This window comes from Trachemys scripta, chromosome 12 (genome assembly GCF_013100865.1).
Source record: "Trachemys scripta elegans isolate TJP31775 chromosome 12, CAS_Tse_1.0, whole genome shotgun sequence".
NCBI lineage: Eukaryota > Metazoa > Chordata > Testudines > Emydidae > Trachemys > Trachemys scripta.
The window spans coordinates 11,102,145-11,122,820 of record NC_048309.1 but is presented as its reverse complement, the minus strand read 5'-3'; the positions used below and the strand labels follow the sequence as shown (position 1 = coordinate 11,122,820).

At 41.2% G+C, this 20,676-nt stretch overlaps 1 protein-coding gene across 2 annotated transcripts in view; it reads left to right on the top strand.

Annotated features, from left to right (window-relative positions):
• The first annotated feature begins 367 nt into the window (after positions 1-367).
• The window catches only part of VAPB (VAMP associated protein B and C), a 43,741-nt gene continuing 23,432 nt past the window's right edge, over positions 368-20,676 (top strand). Inside the window, exons 1-2 of one of the 2 annotated variants that reach the window (XM_034786963.1) lie at positions 368-807; positions 18,114-18,266. In XM_034786963.1, coding sequence (XP_034642854.1) covers positions 750-807; positions 18,114-18,266 — 211 coding nt within the window. In that variant the 5' untranslated portion in view covers positions 368-749. The remainder of the gene's footprint in view (positions 808-18,113; positions 18,267-20,676) is intronic. The other variant, XM_034786962.1, reaches the window with a different exon arrangement.

The following is a 20,676-nucleotide window of genomic DNA, read 5'->3' as shown; positions in this document are numbered from 1 at the left end:
CCTCCGCTCTCTCCCCCTCCCCGCCCTGCCCCCCCTCTGCACACTCCCCTTCCCGCCCTGCGCCCCCGCCCCTCTCTGCACGCTCCCCTTCCCGCCCTGCGCCCCTCTCTGCGCGCTCCCCCTCCCCGAACTGTGCTCTAGCCCTGCCTTGCGCGCTCCCTGCCCTACGTGCTGTACCTTGGCCCCACCCCGCCTTGCTTACGCGCTCCCCTCCCCTCCCCGCGCCCCAGCGCCTCCCTGCGCGCTCCTTTCCCCGCCGCGCGCTCCTTTCCCCGCCCTGCGCTCTAGCCCTGCCTTGCGCGCTCCTTCTCCCTTGCGCGCTCCCTACCCTACGTGCTGTACCTTGGCCCCGCCCCGCCTCTGCCTTGCTTGCGCGCTCCCCTCCCGGCCCTGCGCGCTGCGCCCTGGCTCCCCTGCCCCGGGCTGCGCCGCTCTGCGCCGCGCGCGGAGGCTGTTTGCTGGGCCGCCCGGAGGGAGACGTCAGCGGCAGCCTCTCTCTGGGCCTCTCCGTGCTGCATTATCCCCGCCCCCTTCCCCGCCCCCACCGCGCCGCCCCGAGTCCCTGCGAGGGGAGCGTGTGCGAGCCGGGAGCCTCCTCGCCGCGCAGCCGCCGCCTGACGCCCCCACCCCGCCTAGAGGCGCCGCCGCCGCTCCCCTCCCGCCCGCCGGTTACCCGCGGCTCGGGGGTTCTTAAACCCGCCGGGCGCGTCGCAGCTACCCGCCCCCTCCCGGTGCCGCCGCCGAGGAACATGGCGAAAGTGGAGCAGGTCCTGAGCCTCGAACCGCAGCACGAGCTGAAATTCAAAGGTGAGGGGTGGCCGCGGCGCCTGGCGGCCGCTGCCAAGGGCTGGGCTCCGGCGGCCGCCATTTTCCGGGGGCTGGCGCTCGGCTCCCGCGGCTCAAATGTCCTTTGCAGGTCCTGCCCCGCAGCCCCACCGCTCCCTGGGTGGAGTAGGCGGCCGGTGCCCCGTGGGGGCGCTGGGTGCTTCCGTCTGCCCCTAGGTCTGGATCCCCGGCGCTCTGCTCCGGCCTCGCCCCAATCCCTGGGCACCAGACATGCTGGGGAGCCCTGAAATTGTGAGACCACAAAGGAGGAGGGGGGCAGGGGTGTGAAATGCTTCTTATCTTTCTGTGGGGTGTTTCCTGGGAAGGAGGGGGTGTCTTGTAATGTGTGTGTGTCTGTTACACATACAATCGTGTGGTGGTGTGTAGTCAGAAGACTCCAGCTTCAGATTTCTCATCTTTCCCCCTCCCACTCCAGAGAAGCACTACATTGAAATAGTCTGACCTTCCATGTCGCCTCGGTGTTGTCATTAGTACAGGATGAGAAACAGCCCTTTTATCTTCTTTTTCGGTGTATGATTGCTCTCTGCCTTGAGTTTGTCTCATGGGTGTAATTCAGTATGACACTTATAGATATATAGATATATATATCGTCTTCTGTGTGAGCTGTATCCTGACATACTCCTACGGATTAAATAATCTGATTGTGGTCTTAATCACTAGCTCTGGCTGCTGTGATTTTTTTTTTTTTTTTTTTAAAGAGTTGTAGTCGAAGAATAAAAATATTTTCAGCTGAGATAGAAGCCACCACCTGGCATAAGTGGATGGTTTTGTGGCTCCGATTTCCTGGAGCAGTTTTACAGCCATCTGAAAGCTGTCAGAATTACATGTAGCTGGACCATCCAAGGCCCTGGAACATGTGGAATGGATTTCAGTTTGTGTATGAAAGAAAATCTGGGATTTCTGGTCTTGAATCTGGCAATATTTTTTTGTTTTTCTTTTCATTATTTTATAAACCTCTAAGACAAACACATTCCTGATAATCTGTTTGGGATTTTATTTGAAAAAAGAACCCTCCTCTTTAACTTTATTTGCTCTTAAATTATTATGTTACAACAGTCCAGTCCATCAAGTTGTAACACAGTCTACTTAGATTACATATCAACATTGATAAAATTCACTTATAGTAGAAGTAGAAATATCTCCCCTTACAAAAATATAACACTAACACTACTGAAGTTTAGAAGAATATTTGCTAAAGATTAAAGTAGTGATTGTTTGATGTTAAAATATTAATTGCACCTTTATTGAAAGCTGTAGTTTAATTTTAAACATGTGGCTAAAATAACATTCCTATATATTTATTTGTTATCTTGGTCAATACATATCTCAAAAATAATATGGTAAACAAATATTTAAAAGAACAAAAACAGCAATAAATATGGTATGGAGTGAATGTTTTTATTTTGTTGCAAATTAAGGTAATTGCATGTTGCCAAGGCAACAGTAATGAGTTAAACACAATTTAGAAATAAACTATTGCAGTATAATATAGTAATGTAAAAATAAAAATAAACATTTCAGCCAATAATTTCCATTCCAAAATTATTTCCATTAGACTTAAAAATCAGCATCTGAATGTGTGATGGACAAAAGTACTGACCTTTAATCAGCGTTGAGTTGTGAATGAAACAACTCATTATTTGTTGGGGGGCCGGGGTTGTACTTTGTTTCTCTTTCACAAAACACAATCCATTTTAACAACTGTCAAGATCTGCTGAGATAGAGAGATGACCAGTTGTTGATCAAATAATGCACAGCTTCAAGATCAGAGCTAAACTGTCAGCATCAGTGAAATTGTCGACTACTCACTAGATTTTTTTTTTTTTTTTTTTTACAGCCATATGACAGGAAAAGTAATTTGTAAAGGACAGTGATTTCTACGCTTTGATATACTGTAGCATTATGACAGGGGAAACATACCATGTAAATGTCAAGTGACAATTTTCAGATATTAAATGACTTGATTTAAACTTGTGCTTAAACATCTACGCTACATCAAGATTTATCATAATGTATCTTGGTATGCAAAGATTCAATTATTAGTAATTAATGTTTAGCCAGTTTTCTTAGGGAAAATATAACAGATTTGTTCAGAAAAGCCATATTTGAAGTAATCAGGAAGTTTATTCTGCTCTGGATAGTGCTTATGTGACTTTCTTTTATTATGTATTACCTATGAATATGTCAGACATTACGTTTTTCAGTTAGGTACCCTTATTTTAGAAGGGATATTTTGCATCATATTAGTAGATAAGAATTGCTGAGAGATTTCAATAGCAGAAGACACTCCATTCCTTTCTATCATTGTGTGTTACCATGGTGCTCTTACCTGGAAGATCTTGGAGAACTTTGTAGACACTAGTGATGTCAGTGGAGGAGGATTGGAATCTAAGTTTCATAACACATATGTTGGATATGGGAGGTATAAAGATCCCAGCACTGAAATGAGGAGTCTGGTGGCACCTTAAAGACTAACAGATTTATTTGGGCATAAGCTTTCGTGGGTAAAAAACCCACTTCTTCAGATGCATGGAGCCAGTTCATAGTTGAAAACAGTAGTGAAGTCTCCAGCTCTAAAATTGTTATACCATTCTGTTACTTAGGAAGACTAGAAAGATGGTTACCACCTTGAAGAATATATCCAGAGGTAGGGAGCATGCTGAGCTGTAGTATAGTGTTGAGAGAAAGGGCTGGTCCACACTAACCCCCCACTTCGAACTAAGATACGCAACTTCAGCTACATTATTCACCTAGCTGAAGTCGAACTATCTTAGTTCGAACTTACCGCGGGTCCACACGCGGCAGGCAGGCTCCCCCGTCAACTCCGCGTACTCCTCTCGCGGAGCAGGAGTACCGGCATCGACGGCGAGCACTTCTGGGATCGATTTATCGCATCTAGACAAGACGCGATAAATCGATCCCAGAAGATCGATTGCTTACCTCTGGGTCCGGCGGTAAGTATAGACGTACCCAAAGTCTTCCTTGGCATAGACAAGAGAGGGGTTGCTGCCAGCTCCTCATTTTCAGGTTGCCTAACGCTGCCCATTATAAGAGAGGTTTTTTTATGCCATTTTTGAAAATCTCTTACACCTCCATTGTTTGCAGCAGACCTTTGAAATTCAGCTATGGCGTTAGGTCTTTTATTTGTCCCAGGACATGCTGTTCAGGCGTTACTAAAATCTAATCTGTTTGGTGATTTTTTTCATTCTTTTTCCCTCACTTGCCCTGGCAGGCTGTCAAAATAAGTGAATGTGAACCTCCTAAAGCAGGGGTCGGCAACGTTTGGCACGCGGCTCGCCAGGGTAAGCGCCCTGGCGGACCGGGCCAGTTTATTTACCTGCTGACGCGGCAGGTTTGGCCGATCGCAGCCCCCACTGGCCGCGGTTCGCTGTCCTGGGCCAGTGGGGGCAGCGGGAAGCCGAAGCCAGCACATTCCTCACCTGCGCCGCTTCTCACCACCCCCATTGGCCCGGGACGGCGAACCGCGGCGAGTCGGGGCTGCGATCGGCCGAACCTGCCTCATCAGCAGGTAAATAAACTGGCCCCGCCCTCCAGGGTGCTTACCCTGGCAAGCCGCGTGCCAAACATTGCCGACCCCAGTTCTAAAGTCAAGCACCCTCCACTACCAAGGCAGCATCAACGGACAAACCACATACTAAGCTGGAAACTTAGCTAGAGAGGGAAGAAGAAGGAGAGCAAGAGTGAGAGCAAGACCAGGTTCTCCGCTCCCAACCCAGCACTTGGTTACAGCAAACCACTCCCTCCACCTCCCCCAGCCCCAACATCACTTGGAGTAGGAGCCTGAACCCCATGTGGAGAAAGAGCCAGTCAGGCTGCCATACCCCCAACCCCTTGTTACTGCCTTCTGCTGTTGCGGGCCAATGTAGTTAGTCCTGTAGTTCAAGTGGTAGTAGTTTTTGCTGAAGATTCAGAGTTCAAACCCTAATGATGTATGGTGGAGAGAGTTGTTACACACACACACCATACAATTGTGTGTGTATATATTTCCTTGTAAAAACGAGGAAATTAAATGTAAAAACTGTTTAAAAGAACATTTAGGTTGCAAAGTCAAGCACTTGAAACATTTTGTTAGTTTTTAATTACACGATCATACTGTTTTCTCCACAGGACTCCTGCCTCATTGAGTGTACAGTATGGATCCCCAAGGGGACAAAATTAAAGTTGTATAGACACTTTATTGAAAAGTAGTCTTAAAGACATGATTGGTCTGTTAATGCCAGCAAGTACAATTTCATTAGGAAGTAACTAACCATTTTAGGACTTAGCTTATTTTAAATATAATTGTAATGCTGTTGCTTCCTGTCCAGGTTGGGGGGGATGTAAGGAAGTGTTCTTTAATAAAATACAATAGAGTCAGAGAAATTGCTAAGATAAAATGGCCTGGATTGAGCAGATAAGATGTCTTGCATCAGCTTTCTTAGAGGCTAGCCCACAGGTAGGCCATGAGTTGTGAATCAGCAGTGTGCTGTGGTGCTCCCCAGTTGGCAAATAGCAATACTGCCAAATGCTTGAGTTTAACAACTTGGAAGACAGACCAGTAAGAATTACTTGTAATTGGAAATGCTGTTTCCTGTTCCCAGTGCACAAGCACCCGCTTCTTCTTCTATGTCTTACAACTCCATATAACTTCATTTTCTGAAAAGAGCAGAAAAATAACCTTGGAATGAGGTGTACCCTTTATTTTTCCTGTTTAATCAAGAACACTGCTTTGGCATTGGCTTGAGGCTTGGTAGTGTTTTTTGCAAGCTATCGTCTGTCATTGGTTCAGATTTACCCTAAATCTCTTGAACCTGAAAGTGGATGTCTGATGCTTATGGTAGTTTGTGATCTAGGTTTCTCAGTCTGGTTGCTTGTGGTCATCTTAGTCTACTTCACGCAGTTCATCAGCATAATTCGCTATCCGTCTCAGCAGAGAGGCTAAGGACTGAATAGATCATGGAGATGAAACTATCCTGTCTCCTCTACATGGCTTGTTTTGTAGTTGAAGCTGGTCTCATCAAGTTCTAAGCATGCTATTGTTAAGGGTTCTTAGGTAAGAACAGTGCACATTTCTGAAATGTTATATCTGTTTTGTGCCTAAATGGGGATTTCCTGTGTTGTCACTGGAATGGGCACTGATTTGTGTACACAGAAATCATTTAAAAAATCTTCTTAAAATTGCCCTTTAGATATGAATAAAGAACACAACTGAAAATGCATACAGTGCTTTCTTTAAACTCTTAGAAACCATGAGCCTTTCTGGATTCATGCATAATGGCAGTCTGTACTAGGATTTCTCTACTCCCATCTATTTGAAGACTACTGTATGAATAGCTATCCACTACTCTGTTGGAAAACTTATCAGTTCACATTTCACTTTAATTATGTAACTGATTGTTAATCAAAGTAAGTGGTTTTGTACTCTCTCAGCAAAACATTAATTTCTTCCTGCTCATTTGGGTTTGATTATAAAAACCTAATACAGTATCAAAAGAACAGCTAAACTTCCTAAATTTATACAAATCTCAACACACAACCCAAATATGAAACAAAATTAATCATTTTCCTAGCAACACTTAAATATTTGTAGTTTGTTACAGTAGCTCTTTTTGCAATGCAAATAAAATCAATAACTTATTCTAACTGTGCTAAATGTTCTTTACGGTAGAGCAGACATGCTGTGTACCTCCTTGAATTATACTGATTTTAAGTGCATCATTAGTATTATCTTTATAATTACCCGATCACTTTTCATCAGTTGTAACTTCATGGAAAATTAGCATCACTTTAAAAAAAACAAAAACAAAAAAAACCCTGAAGATAAAGTAAGTTATAGTTCATGGCAATCATTATATCCCCCAACAGGCCTTCAACTTTTCATCTTTTGAAAGTGATTTTTTTTGTCTATATCTGTTTCATATATTATGGATATGTTAGTAACAACCCCATAGGTGAGGTTGAGTGTGTGTCGATATAGAGACTAGTTAGCACAGTTTTACCATTTTGAGTCAGCTGTCTCTTGCTGTATCTTTTATGACTCCATGATCTAAGATTGGATTATGAGTTGTTTTTCAAAGCAGTCTAAGAGATGTAGCCACATCTTGTATTAATTTTCATTGGAGATATATCTAAATCCCCTAGACTATTTGGAAAATCTTAATCAGGGTCTGTTTTCATTGCATACTTGAAAACTAAGCCATTATAGCTTGTGTTAGGGACCATGGAATCATGCTGTACTGTACGGTTCCTTAGGAACTGCTGCTGAAATATTTCCTTTATGGGAAGGGGAAACAGTTAGTGGTATATGGCACCTTTATACTAATTTTACTGCATCTGCTCTAGGGGTAGTTGTATTGGTGTAATTATATCGGGGTTGGGAAATCACTTTCCTAACCAAAGTAGTTACTCCGGTTAAACTGTGAATCAGGCAAACTTGCTGTACCTAATTTGTCTAAAGAGCACTAGTATTTAAACCGAAGTGCTTGTAAAAGTCCTAAAATGGATTGGTACAGCTTGGTTTATTTGTCTTCTCAGTTACTATGGATTAAATCGTGGAGCCCTCCATAGGGCAGAAGTCCCACTAACTTCAATAGGAATTTTGTTTGCATAGGGACTGCAAGATTTAGCCTTATCGCATCTAAACACTGGTAAAATGTTAGACTTCATACTCAGAACCATTAGTCAGAGGGGATCATAACTAGAGGTATTCTAAATATTTGTGCACAAAATTATCATAGTTCTTTGGATTATGTTGAATTCTTCAGAATCTATTTTTTTAAATAGTAATTTTAGACCTTCTACTTGCAAAATAGTGGTTTATTTTCCTCTATAAATCAGTACATTTCTGTCTCACTTTGCAGCTATATGAATTAAAGACATATCAATGGTCGTCATGTGAACTCTTGATTCATATAAATTGATTGTTTACATAAGAATATAAAGCCAAATTCTACATGCAGAATTTTGCTCCAAATTATCATTTTAATGGTAATAAAACTTAGTGTAAACACTTGCTTTGAATAACTGAAGATGTAATATTGGCCTGCTGAGTTTCTCTTCGTTTTGAGGCGCCTGTAATCTCATGAAAACAACAAGGAGTCTGGTGGCACCTTAAAGACTAACAGATTTATTTGGGCATAAGCTTTCGTGAGTAAAAACCTCACTTCTTCAGATGCATCCTTGCTGTTTTTGTAGATACAGACTAACACGGCTACCCCCTGATACTTGTAATCTCATGGAAGACTGCAATGGAAAGTACATCTCTTAATAACCATTTTAAAAAGATGTAGGCATTGCTTCAGTCAAGTCTAATGAGCATTTTAAGTGTTAATTTAATTTTGCAGAAAACTAGGTAATATGTAGGTTCATCTCAGTATTTGTGTGGGTTTTTTTGTTTGTTTGGGGGGGCTGGTAGTGTTGCTTCTAAATGTAGCTTTTCGCCAAGCTGGAGACAATGCAGGAATCAAATGACCCTTGCTAATTATGTCCACATCTTACTGTAACACTCATTTTCTAATACCTCATTACCATATCAGTCTTATTAGCTCACTGCAGGGAGAAAACACAAGTATTGAAAGAACCTGGCCAGTTAGTACAATAACACAACCTTTTACTTTTTTGTCAATGCAGTTGGTTGTTTTTGAAAGCTTTATTGGATTAGGTTTTAAGCACTTTTGTTGTGTCATAACTGTTGGCCAGGACTAATTTTATCTGTTATTTATAGAGAAACAGGATGCTTCATAGAGAAACTAACCTAACCCCTACTGTAAGCCAAATTCTGTTGTCTCTAATTAAGCACAACTCCCATTGACATAAATGGGCATTTTGCTAGATTAAGGACCTCTGTATTAGGCCTTTCTTTTTTAGTGAAGAATGAACTCCAGCACTGTAGAACATTCTCATTGCTAGTACCACTTCTTTGAGACCTTTCTTTCCTTCATCTCTCTCCACTGAGTGCCAGTGACAGAAGACAGCCTGCTGCATATGTGCATCAGTACATAAGCACAATTATCCAATTTAAGGGCAAGGCTTAAAATAAGACTCTACAGCCTTGTTGTTTTTCCCCTCAACATTTGTTCAATATACGAAACTATAGGCACTGCTTTACATGCCAAGGTGGACATTTCTTGTGTGCATAAGGGACATAGGATTTTTTTTCTAATGTGACTGGACTAATTGTTGAGTTTGAAAACTTGGCCTGTTAGGCAGCCTTTTATAGAAAGGGGTTTATGTAATAAATCTGCAACAGCTGTCTTGCTTTTGCTGCTGCTCAAAATGTTCTCCCTGTGTGACAGAGCATGACTGCTTCCATATTTAATTAAAAATGGGTTTAAGACTGGATAGGAAAGAAGTGACTGAGGTTTTATGCTAACAAAAAATCATGCTCCACCATACAAAGCTCAGTAAGTTTCTCCTGTCATCAATTATGTCAAAATATTGCTTTCTCCAAACACCTTTTCTAATATTTCAGAAACTGGCTCTGCTGCTTCCTGCAGTACTTTATCTCATATTATAGTAACTACTCTATGAAAACAATCTCTTTACTAAATGCCATAGTGCTATGGATTAAAGATGCTGTGCTTCTGAACAATTTAATCTTGCTTTCTTGTTCAGTTTCCACAGTAGGGGGTAGGGAATTAGGGAAGGAGAGGTGGGATATGCTTGTATGCCTGGTGATCCAACAGTTATTTACAATGCGATTTGTAAGATTCTGTAAGTGTGGGACCTACAATGGGGGGGAATCTTGTCTTCTGCAAATAGTTTTAAGACCTAGCACGAGTCACTTGAGCTCACTGAAAGCGTGATTATCCCAGAGTCATATTAACTGGCTACACAACTCAGGAAAATGAAGGCTTTATAAAATGTCTTTTTGCTTCTTATTTATACCATGTGACTTTATACCATTGTTCCAAATGTTTGTTCTGCTAAAGTTGAGCATGCCTTATTTTCTCTGTTTTACACTCCCATCTATTCCCAGTTGTGGGCATAAGAAGCAATAATAAAGTAAGAGAGCTTGTATGCAAACGATCGATTAACTTGAATTATATTGGGAGAAAAACTTTAATTTTATAACCATAGTGAGGCTATAGGTACCTGCACTTACAGTACCAATTACAAACTAAACTAGATTCTGATCACTGCAGACATAACCCTGCACTCCTGACTCATGCAGAAATTCAAATTACCTCTATGGGAGTTGCTTTCGTATAAGGACTGCAGAATGCTTTCCACCTCACTATCTTGAATTTTGTGCTGTGATTCCTCTGAAAAATAATTGTAGGTTTTTCTCTGGCTCTAGTAGGCTCTCTGGGTACTCCTGAATGCTGTTTGTTTTTTGTTTTTGTGTTTTCCATCACATCCTGAAAACATCACTAATAATCCAGCTCTCTAAGTGTTCAACAGCAGAGCCATAGCTTCCACTGCTTGCAGAGCACAGGATTGATCTCCATTTTTAGGTCCTGAATATATTAATAGCAGAAGTTATTTTATAATCTACTTGATGTGCAGCCAGTTTGTGTGTACCCTGAAACCTTTAATTTTACATCCACTGTTACTTTTATTCAGGTACTTAAAATTATACATAAATTGCATCTTTGAATCTCTTCCAATTCAGTAACAACCTTGTAGATATAAATTACATGTATAATGTATATGAACGCATACAATTTGACTTGTGTATATAGAAAATTAGTACATTAGAACTAGATAATTAGAAGAAAATTATTCTCCATTTATTCTAAAGCCATCATGTTAATTATGATGTTGCTGTTTGTTACAGTGGCCATACATTTGAAAGGGTCTTTATGGAATAAATAGACAAGGGTTATAGCAGAATGATAATACACATTCCTTTAAATTACCATGTTGCTGTAACCTTTGTCCAATTACTGTTCATAGTAGCTGCTACTCTTCCTCCCTCCCCCCAATATTTAATACATTCAGTGTTCTGAAATAGAGATATCTGGGTAGATGGGGCTTGCATGGCTAGAAAAAATTACTTCAGAGGAAATATAAGAAGAAAATATGCCCACCAAACCATGAAATTTACTCTTTGGGGAATTTTGTGCATATGTGGACACGCAGAATTAATCTGTCCTGCATAATTTTGTATTTTCCCACATAAAATACATTTTGCCCAAGAAGTGCTGCAGTTTTGCCTTTTCTGGTGGGCAAAAGGCAGAACTGCAGTACTTCTGTTTCAGAAAGGGTTTTTTTTGCGGGGGAGAAGAGGGGAAGAGAGAATTCTATGCCCAGTGCTGCAGAATTCCCTCAGGAGTAGAAGTTCATCACAGTACCCTGCCCACGAAGCCAGGTTAGGACAGAGTAGGGCACACAGGGGCTCCTGGGGGGGAGGGGTGTCACAGACTGGAGTTTAGAATGGCTAGTTGGGGGGCACTGGGGCATGGGCTCAGGAGCTAGTGGGGTGACTAGGGATGTGGGAGGGGGGCTGCAGAGACCTAGGGGGGTGCAGGGACAGGGGCAGATGTATCTGAATGGGGGAGGCTTGGGGTCAGCCAGGGTCTGTATGAGGGAGGCTTTCCAACTCCCTAACAATCGCACCCTTTGCCCCTCCCTGCCCCCCCCCCCCCCCAAAAAAAACCCTGCTCCCACCCACACCCAGCACCCTCCAGGTTCACCCCTAGGCTCCTTCCCTCTCCATCAGCTCCTCCGTTATCCCTGACTTCCCCAAGCCTTTGCACTGCTTCTGACAGGTGCAGGAAATATAGTTCTGTATTATAATTTAAATGAATGATTCAAAGTTCTGTATTATGCGTAGTAAGGAATCTATTCATTTAAAAAAAAAATACCAGATTCTTCTTCTTTTTTTTTTTTTTTTGTGATCTGTATTGTTACAGACATACTTGCTGACAGATATTTTGAAATAAATTACCAAAATAATTTACTGGCATGATTATATTGTGGTGTTTTGATAAAATATGCAGAATTTTCAAAGACCATGTGCAATATTTTTAATTTTTTGGTGCAGAATTCCCCCAGGAGTAACACTAATACCACTAAGGCTTTTAGAAAACAACTCCTGAAATATAATTTTTTGGTGCTCTAAGTCTTGTGCTGATTTCAGTGTACAGATAGCAGCATGACCCTGTCTTTGCAGGCTTCTCCAGCCTTTGTGCTTCTCTTTGCTGTTGGAAGGACTACTTCCATACATAAGGGTGTGCTTAATTCTCCATAGCCATTCAGTCTTTGATCACTGAGATTTAACAACAAGGTTGTGTGATGTGTTTTGAGATGCAGGTATTTGAAATAGGACTGAGAACACAAACGTATTTCAGAGCTACCGAACATTTTTAGCAACTACTGCATTGAGTCAGTACTGAAAGTCACATGTCCATAGCCCAGGATTGGCACATCTCTAATAAATCTTAGAAGTTGTGTTGGTGAGGTGGAGAATAGCTGCAAGATGGAGCAAGTAACAAGTTGACAGAACTGTAAAGACGATTAGATAGCAAATGGAAATTACAGAAACAGTTGTCTAAACAGAATTTTACAAGCAGATAGTTAGGGGAAAAAAAACTATTTGTCACACAGCAAATTCTCTTTTGGACTGAAGCTTCTAGAACCTTTTTTTTTTAAATTGCATATACTATCAACATTATACCTTACGTGGATATGAGCTCCATCCCAACATCACCACTCCACCCAGACTAAACAAATAGGGCTTGATTTTTAAGTCCTAAGAATCTGGAACTCCAGTGAAAGTTGAGATCTGAGCATGTCTGGGGAAAAACAGGTCCATAATACCTTTAATATGATCTTCACTATCTGTGCCCTAAGAACATTGTACGGTATGTCAGTCTCTTAGAACGGTGGTTCTCAACCAGGGGTCCAGGGCCCACTGCGGGGGGCCGTGAGCAGGTTTCAGGGGGTCTGCCATACAGGGCTGGGATTAGACTTGCTGGGGCCTAGGGCAGAAAGCCTAAGCCACACCGCCTGGGGCTGAAGCCCAGGGGCTCCAAGCCTCACTACCAAGGGCTAAAGCCAAACCCTGAGCAAATTAGCTTTTCAGGGCCTCCTGTGGCATGGGGCCCCTGGCAATTGCCCTGCTTATTACCCCCTATGCTGGTCCTTGCTTTTATATGCAGAAAAACTGTTGTTGTGACACAGGTGGGCCATGGAGTTTTTGTAGCCTGTTGTGGGGGGAGGGTAAGGGAGGCTCAGAAGATTCATCCTACTTCATCTTGCTGTAAAGTCTTTTTTTAAATACTTTTGGATGAAAAATACTATGTTTTCTGTAAATACCATTTTCTTTTCAAGTACAGGTAGAGTATTGGGAAGTTGTGTGGGAGGTTTTTTTCTGTTCGAGTTGAATTCTGCTGAACCAGATCTTTGTGAAGTATCTATTTCCAGTGGTAGTACATACCTTTTTCAAAGGTAGTAAAAGAACTGCCTAGCCATAGCATGAATTGGGAGGAGAAAGCAAGGTCGCAAAGATGTGAAAAGAATAAATCAGAGGTGAATAGGTCAGAAGTGGGTGATGCAGGCATACAGATCTGCCTACTTTTTAAAAAATTAATCTTCAAATTCAGAATAGGAGTGCTGCTTTCAACCAAGTACTTCTGAAATATGTGTATCTATATAATACAGATACTCTCAGCTTCTCATTCCTCAACTACTTTGATTTAAAAAGTTGCTGATGCTTGCTTAATTACAAATGTCTACAGGGCCACATGATAATGATTAAAATGTGGAATGTAGTGCTTTTAAAACACTCATCTTCACAAGATTCCCTGTGATTAGCTAAATATTATACTAACTTTTACAGGTGGAGAAATTTTAAGGGCCCAAACCTGCTCCTGTTTAAATTGGTGTCAACTCCCATTGATTTTAATCACAAGGCCAAGTCCTTAAGTGAACTATCTAAGGGCAGGTCTACGCTACAGTGGGGATCGACGCTCTGAGATCGATCCATCAGGCTCGATTTAGCAGGTCTAGTAAAGCCCCGCCAAATCGACTGCAGATCGCTCTCCAGTCGATCCCTGTACTCTACCCCGAAGAGAAGAGTAAGGTAAGTCAACGGGAGATTTTTCTCCTGTCGACCCCTCTCCCCTCCCTCCCCATGGTGTAGACCCTGCGGTAACTCGACCTAAGGTATGTCGACTCCAGCTACGTTATTCACGTAGTTGGAGTTGCATAGCGTAGGTCAGTTTACCGTGGTAGTGTAGACATAGCCTAAGGATAGACAGCAAGACCGTGGTAGAGCTTTGATTGGAACTCAGGACTTCCTGACTCCCTGCCATGTACTTGTTTTTCCAGACCACGCTGTCTCACTTGACATTTCAGCTTGTTTCATTTTAAAGCTTATTCTTAAAGGACATAATAAACTTGAAATCTAATCAAATCTTTTAAATAAATAAATAAATAAATAAAGTAACAAATGCTATACCTGTCACTGAGCCCTCGTGTCAATCTTTGTGGTTTTACAATCAACCGTTTTTCTTTAAAATATATGTATTTTCTCCCTTATTTCTGTGAGAAGATGCACACAAACTAAAAGAGGGAAAGGAGTATACAAGGGAAAGAGAGTAACTGACTCCAAGGTCTGTGAAATGCATAGTAAACAAACCGAAAATAGGCTTTACCTAGTCTTCCAGTCAAATTAATCATAGGTGTTACTGTTATTTGTAACAGATTTTAAAATATTCAGATAGAAGTGTGATTGTGTTTTATTTTGTGTTTTTTCCCTTTAAGTTGAGGCTGTCCCTATAAAACTGTAATGGGAGGATAACTCAGGCTGCTGTGATCATACTTCTGTTTATAGCTCAAGTAGAACTAGCTCCTGTATTACCTGAATTGGAAAGTTCACCTCCCAGTTGCAGTGTAGACATACCGTAAGTGAGAAATTTCACTGACTGCAAGGACATGAGTAGTCCCATTTTTGAAGTTAGACATGTGCTTAAGTACCTTGTTGAATCAGGGCTAGAGAACAGAAGTGATTAAAGATATTAGTATGGGGTATGTGTACACTTTGAGATGGGGGTGTGATTCTCAGCTTGAGGAGATACCCTGGATCAAGCTAATGCACTAAAAATAATGCGCTGTAGCAACATGAGTACCAGAAGGAGTTAACTGCCCTGAGACAATAGATACATCCTTGGGGCGGCTAGCCCCTCCCACCACTTGTGCTGCCACAGCTACACTATTTTTAGCACACTAGTTTGATGGCTATCACATCCCTAGCTCAAAGCGTAGGCCTACCCTACATGTGAGGATTGTTTGCTTTTTTTCCCCCCGTGTAAGGGGCCTTGACTAGGATACAAATAATTTCATAAAGGGCACACAAATAGAAGCCGTCGAATGAAATGACAATGTGGTAATGTATTTGCCGTGATAATTGGCGATGGAATAGCACATGTACTATTTGGCAAACTGATATTAGCCCATAGCTCGCTATCATGAATCTGTGTGCTGCATTTGTAAGGTAACGAGTCTTTATTAAATGTTAAATAGTTGACATAATACTCTTGACTTAATTCTCAACTACTATTTCTTATTGAAATGATCATCTTACAAATTGTAAAACGCTACAATGTAGAATGACGCTTTTAGATAAGATTGATATAGCATTGGTGTTTCAATAGGAAATGGAGCGTGGCAAATTGTGAAATAGTGCAGTGATCTTCAAATGTGAAGGGTTGCATGCATAGTTTCTGGGTGGAAAGCCTCAGAAACAGTTTGAAAATGACTGGTGGGAAAAATATGTTGGAGTACATATGAAAGTCAGATATATCCTGTCCTTGGTAATATACGCTTATGACCTCTGAGATACAAACTAGGTGGTACTGTTGTTTTTTTAACATTGCTAGATACTGCATGCAAATACCAGTTGCCTGTTTGCATTAATACAAATCAACTCTTTTCTAACTGGCTCAAGAAGTTCAGAAGACCCCATAAGAACATTCCAAACTTTCCACCACCAAATTCAGCTTGTTAATCCTTCCTTTTAGATAGCTTGCATGACAACCCCATGTCAGATTATGTACAGACAGATTCTCCATTTCCTATAACTTCCCCCCCCCCCCTTTTTTTTTTTTTTTTTTTTTCATGGTGTTTAAAGAACAGAAAAAAGTTTCCTAGCTTTAGAAATAAATTTCATTTAGGAGGGGGAAACTTTCTGTGAGTATACTTAGACTTGCTGGGTATAATCTAATTTTTCTGGAAATAATGCCAGTAACCATGAATGTTTTTTGTCTGAATCTTTCGATAAACTAGGCCAGATTTTTAGTAGAACTCAATTTTCAGTAGCTCCCATCTAAGCACTACAGAGTTTGTCTTCCCTGCAGTGTTGATTCAGACTCTTATTACATTGTTGCTCCTAGCCTAGCTCCTGTTTTCCTACACAAAACTCTCTCTCTCACACACACACTCACACACATGTCCCACAACTTGTTGGGGGGAAAAAATCTGAGAGGCTTACTGCAGCACTAAGAACCATAGGACAATCCCCAGAAGTCCTAGAGATACATGAGCGAGTGCAGCACTAGTGTGGATGCAATTAAGTAGACACATTCAAGTCTGGTTTTGCAGTGTGGCTGCTTGCAGCCTGGCTAGTCAAACATAGGTGCCAGTTGCCCAAGTTTAACTCTGCAGTAAAGTCATAACCTGAATGGCCAGATTTTTAGAAGTGCTCAGCATCCAGACATTTCTGTTTTTAGAGCAGTAAACAGTACCTTTCCCCACCATTAAGATTGATCTTGAAAATCTGCCTACTTTACTGAGGTGCCTAAGTGAGTGCTGAGCTCCTTTGAAAATTTGTCCCCAAAATCTATTTCAGAATTCTTCCATTGCTCCTAATTATAGCCCCTTGTCTCTGACTGTTTTCAAAGTGGGGGTTGGAATCATGGACTCTATTCCAATGTGGAAGGCTGAGGGAATTTAGTGGTTACACCTTTGGACCACCATGGTGCCACATGACTGAGTAGAGCCAGAATTTGGTGCATTGAGGGACTGCTTCATGTCATGAAACGTGTGTTCCTAAATTTGACTGGCTTCCCCTTTTGCTGCCATCTTGCATAGCAAATACACGTCTAATGTGCTGTTCACAGTGCACGCAGAACTGATGCTATATTGACGTTGGAGGGTGTGTGTTGTTTTCTTTTTAAACTATTTGCATCAAGGACATTGGCTTTAAGCCTGTAGAATTTGTACAACTTTATCATACATCACCTTAAAAGACCAATTTTGTAGGAGGAGGGAAAGCGAGCCTATCACTCAATCTGTGAATTATTTCAAGCTGAAAGTGCTGTGGTTTGGAACAAGTCCCATCTTCCCGAAGCAGCAACAGTTATATAAAGGAACGTAAAATTTTTTAAAAAGTGCTAAAACAAATGATCACTTTTGAATCCAGTTGAAAATCTATTTAGCCTCCTTTTTTGTGAGTTTCTTATTTTACAGTTCAAACTATGAAGAAAATTTGAATACTTCAGTGTTAAATGTTCATGTCCACTTGGCTTTTATTTTCTAGGATTTTTGGTAACTCCCTCCGATGATTATGCACCAAGTTGTTTCTTGTTTTATAGCCTTTGTCAGAAGCCAGTTAATCTAAATGTTGTTTTCACTTCTATAATTGTCTTGCTCCATTAATATGAAGAACAGAGAAATGAGTGCAGTAGCACACTAGCTAATATTTGGATGGCTAGCAATCTATAGCACTGATCCAATTAGAAATCCCAGGTGTCTCCTTTGAATAACATGCTTTCACTGGGACACCTCAGTTGAATCTTGTACTAACCACTCTTATAACTCTGCCTTTCCTTTTTAATATGTGCAGTATTCGCTTTTTTTGTCAATTAGACAGCTTTAAGGTTTCTTAATGGTTGACTTTCCTTCTAAAACAAACTTTCTCCTCCATACAGCCTAGAATAAAGTGGGTCAAACTCTCTGCTCTCAGTTATATCTATGAACATAAAAAATAACTCTGACTTCCATATTTACTTCACAATTACAACAGTGTAAGATAGCGGAATTCAGCTGCTAAGTTTGCATGATGTACCAATTATGCTTCCTTGTAGCTTATTAGTCATTAAAGGCAAAGCACAACTATTGATATGTGTTCAAGAATAATATGGGTCAGATTTTCAGAGCTTCAACCCATCCTCAGTTGTGCATGCACAGTTAACCATAGATGCTGCTAATGGAAGCTGAATATCTAACTGTATGATTTGTAGATACAAATTTAAAGTCTGTCTAAACTCAAAGTTTAGAGTATTTTTAATTTAATTTAAAATCTTCTTTGCTGTGTTCTGCAGGTCCCTTCACAGATGTTGTCACTACAAACCTGAAACTTGGTAATCCTACAGACAGAAATGTGTGCTTCAAAGTGAAAACTACAGCACCACGCAGATACTGTGTAAGGCCTAACAGTGGAATTATTGATGCAGGAACATCAATTAATGTTTCTGGTAAGTCATTCAAAATGGCTTGTTTTGTAGTTGAAGCTGGTCTCATCAAATCAGTGATTTTTTTTCAGAACACTGTGTGAACTTAATATATTCACCTCTACCCCGATATAACGCTGTCCTTGGGAGCCAAAAAATCTTACTGTGTTATAGGTGAAACTGTGTTATATCAAACTTGCTTTGATCCGCCGGAGTGCACAGCCCCGCCTCCCTCCCGGAGCACTACTTTACCATGTTATCGGGTCGCGTTATATCGGGGTAGAGGTGTACTGGGAAAGTGGAGAGACAAGCAGGAGAGCATGATTTCTTATTTATTTTATCTCCATGAAAAACCAACTGTTTCATAAACCTCTACTTATTGCTGGTGGCATAATTTTTCAATCTTTTATATTTTAAAGCAGAAACAAATCAGTGTAAACAATGCAAATAATTACTTTCAGAATGCACTTGTTTTTGGACTCCCTGAAAATGCAAGGTGTGTTTTGGCAGTAAAAAAAACTTTAAAAAATAAGACTTTGTGAGGGGGAAAGGGTAATGGATTTATTCACTTGTCTGTTTATTGGGAAGTGATAGCTGAATTTTTAACTTGTATAAATCCGCAGAAGTTTGGTAACTGAATTATAGCAATCCTAAAAAGACAAAGCAGACTGGTATACTGTAAGCTTACGCAGATAAATATTTCCCACTGAAATTAGAGGGTTTTGTAACTATTTAATTATACCACTGCACCCCCGAGAAAAATTTGGCCCTGCAAGATAAATGTGTTTTAACTTTAAATTACATCTGTGACTATTTTGCTAATGTTTGCAGATTTATTGGAACAGTCAGATAATATTCCATAAACCCAGGGTGGTAATAGTAGTGGAGAATTTGACTTAATCTCTCTTTCAGTTTTGTGGATTTCACACCGATTATTGCTCCTTTTTTGAAGCTTTTATACTTTAAGGGGGGCATAATTGTACCAGTCTCTTAGATTTCAATGGCAGTTTCATTCCTGGAATGAGGAATATGTGGCTATGACTTAGCAATAAAATATTAACCTTATTTATACATGATAGTATAATCTTCAATGCTTATAAAAATATATGGAAATACTTATTGAATCAGTTCTACTAAGTCAGTTTTTAGTGACTATTTATTTTAAATAAGCTTTAAAACTACGTGCATGGGTTTTTCATGCAATTTTTTTTATATCTGAGTTTTATATGCATTGACTCAGAATTGCATGTCCTAATTGTAATGGCTGAAAATTGGGTAGTTAAATTCCAAGTTTTTTCAAGTGATTACATGTGTATGCCACCTCAGGGGTGGGTGGGTGTGGGTTTGTGCGCGCGCGTGCCAAGTGCACAGTTGTCGGAGATTTATCCCTCAGTGGGACCTGTCAGGGCGGCACATGCACCATCGTCTATCTTGTGCCACCACGCAAAGGTATAAAGGACAGAGTTGCTGTGACTCCTCTCAGTTCCTTCTTATTGCACTTAACAGTTGTTGGAACGTGTCTTGCTGTGGCAAGTTTTTTTTTTTCTCATTTGTGTAGTGTTTTAGTAGTTTAGACTGTTTGTTATAGACCTAAGTTTTTCTTTAAAGTGTTTTTGAACACTTTTTGGTTCCTGTTGCTGGGTATTTTGGACAGTTTCGTGCAAGAAACTGATGCCAGTGAGCGACCTGCCGGTTGCCTGAGGTGTCTCAGGGAGTCTCATGTCAGGAATCTGTGTTAAATGCTCAGAATCTGGGAGATTGAGATCCCTGGCACCAAAGTCCAGGAAGCTTCTGGGCAAGAACACAAGAGTGCACTCAAGGCCAAGGTACTCTCCGAGCAGTCATCTGCTTAAGAGACCATCAGCTCCAGTGCTGGCCCCATGGAGACTAGTCCCTGAAGTGGCTCCATTTAATTCAGTGGTGTGGGAAACTATCCTGGAGGCTTATGCGGCAGCATGGTATAAGAACAGCCATACTGGATCATACCAGTGGTCCATCTAGCCCAGTATCCTGTCTTCTGACAGTGGCCAATGCCAAGTGCTTCAGAGGTAATGAACAGAACTGGTAATCAAGTGATCCATCCCCTGTCATCCATGCCCAACTTCTGGCAAACAGAGGCTAGGGACACTCAGAGCATGGTGTTGCATGGATCTGGTGAGTCTCGGAGCACTGGCTTTGCTGGCTAGTCAGGATACTTCTCACTCAGTACTGGCTCCTGCTGTAACTGTGTCATCCCAGCGTGCAGTATCATGAGTTCCTCTGGTTTGCTGCATCCCTCTTTGTGTGGTGCCAATCATGATCTCACTGGGACTGCCATCTCCAGGCTCCAGACATCAATCAGTGGCAACAGTCCTCCCTCCTTGGTCAGAAGTTGACTCCAACCTGTCGCAGCTGTGCCATGAACATCATTATTCCCTTTCCACTACCTACCATC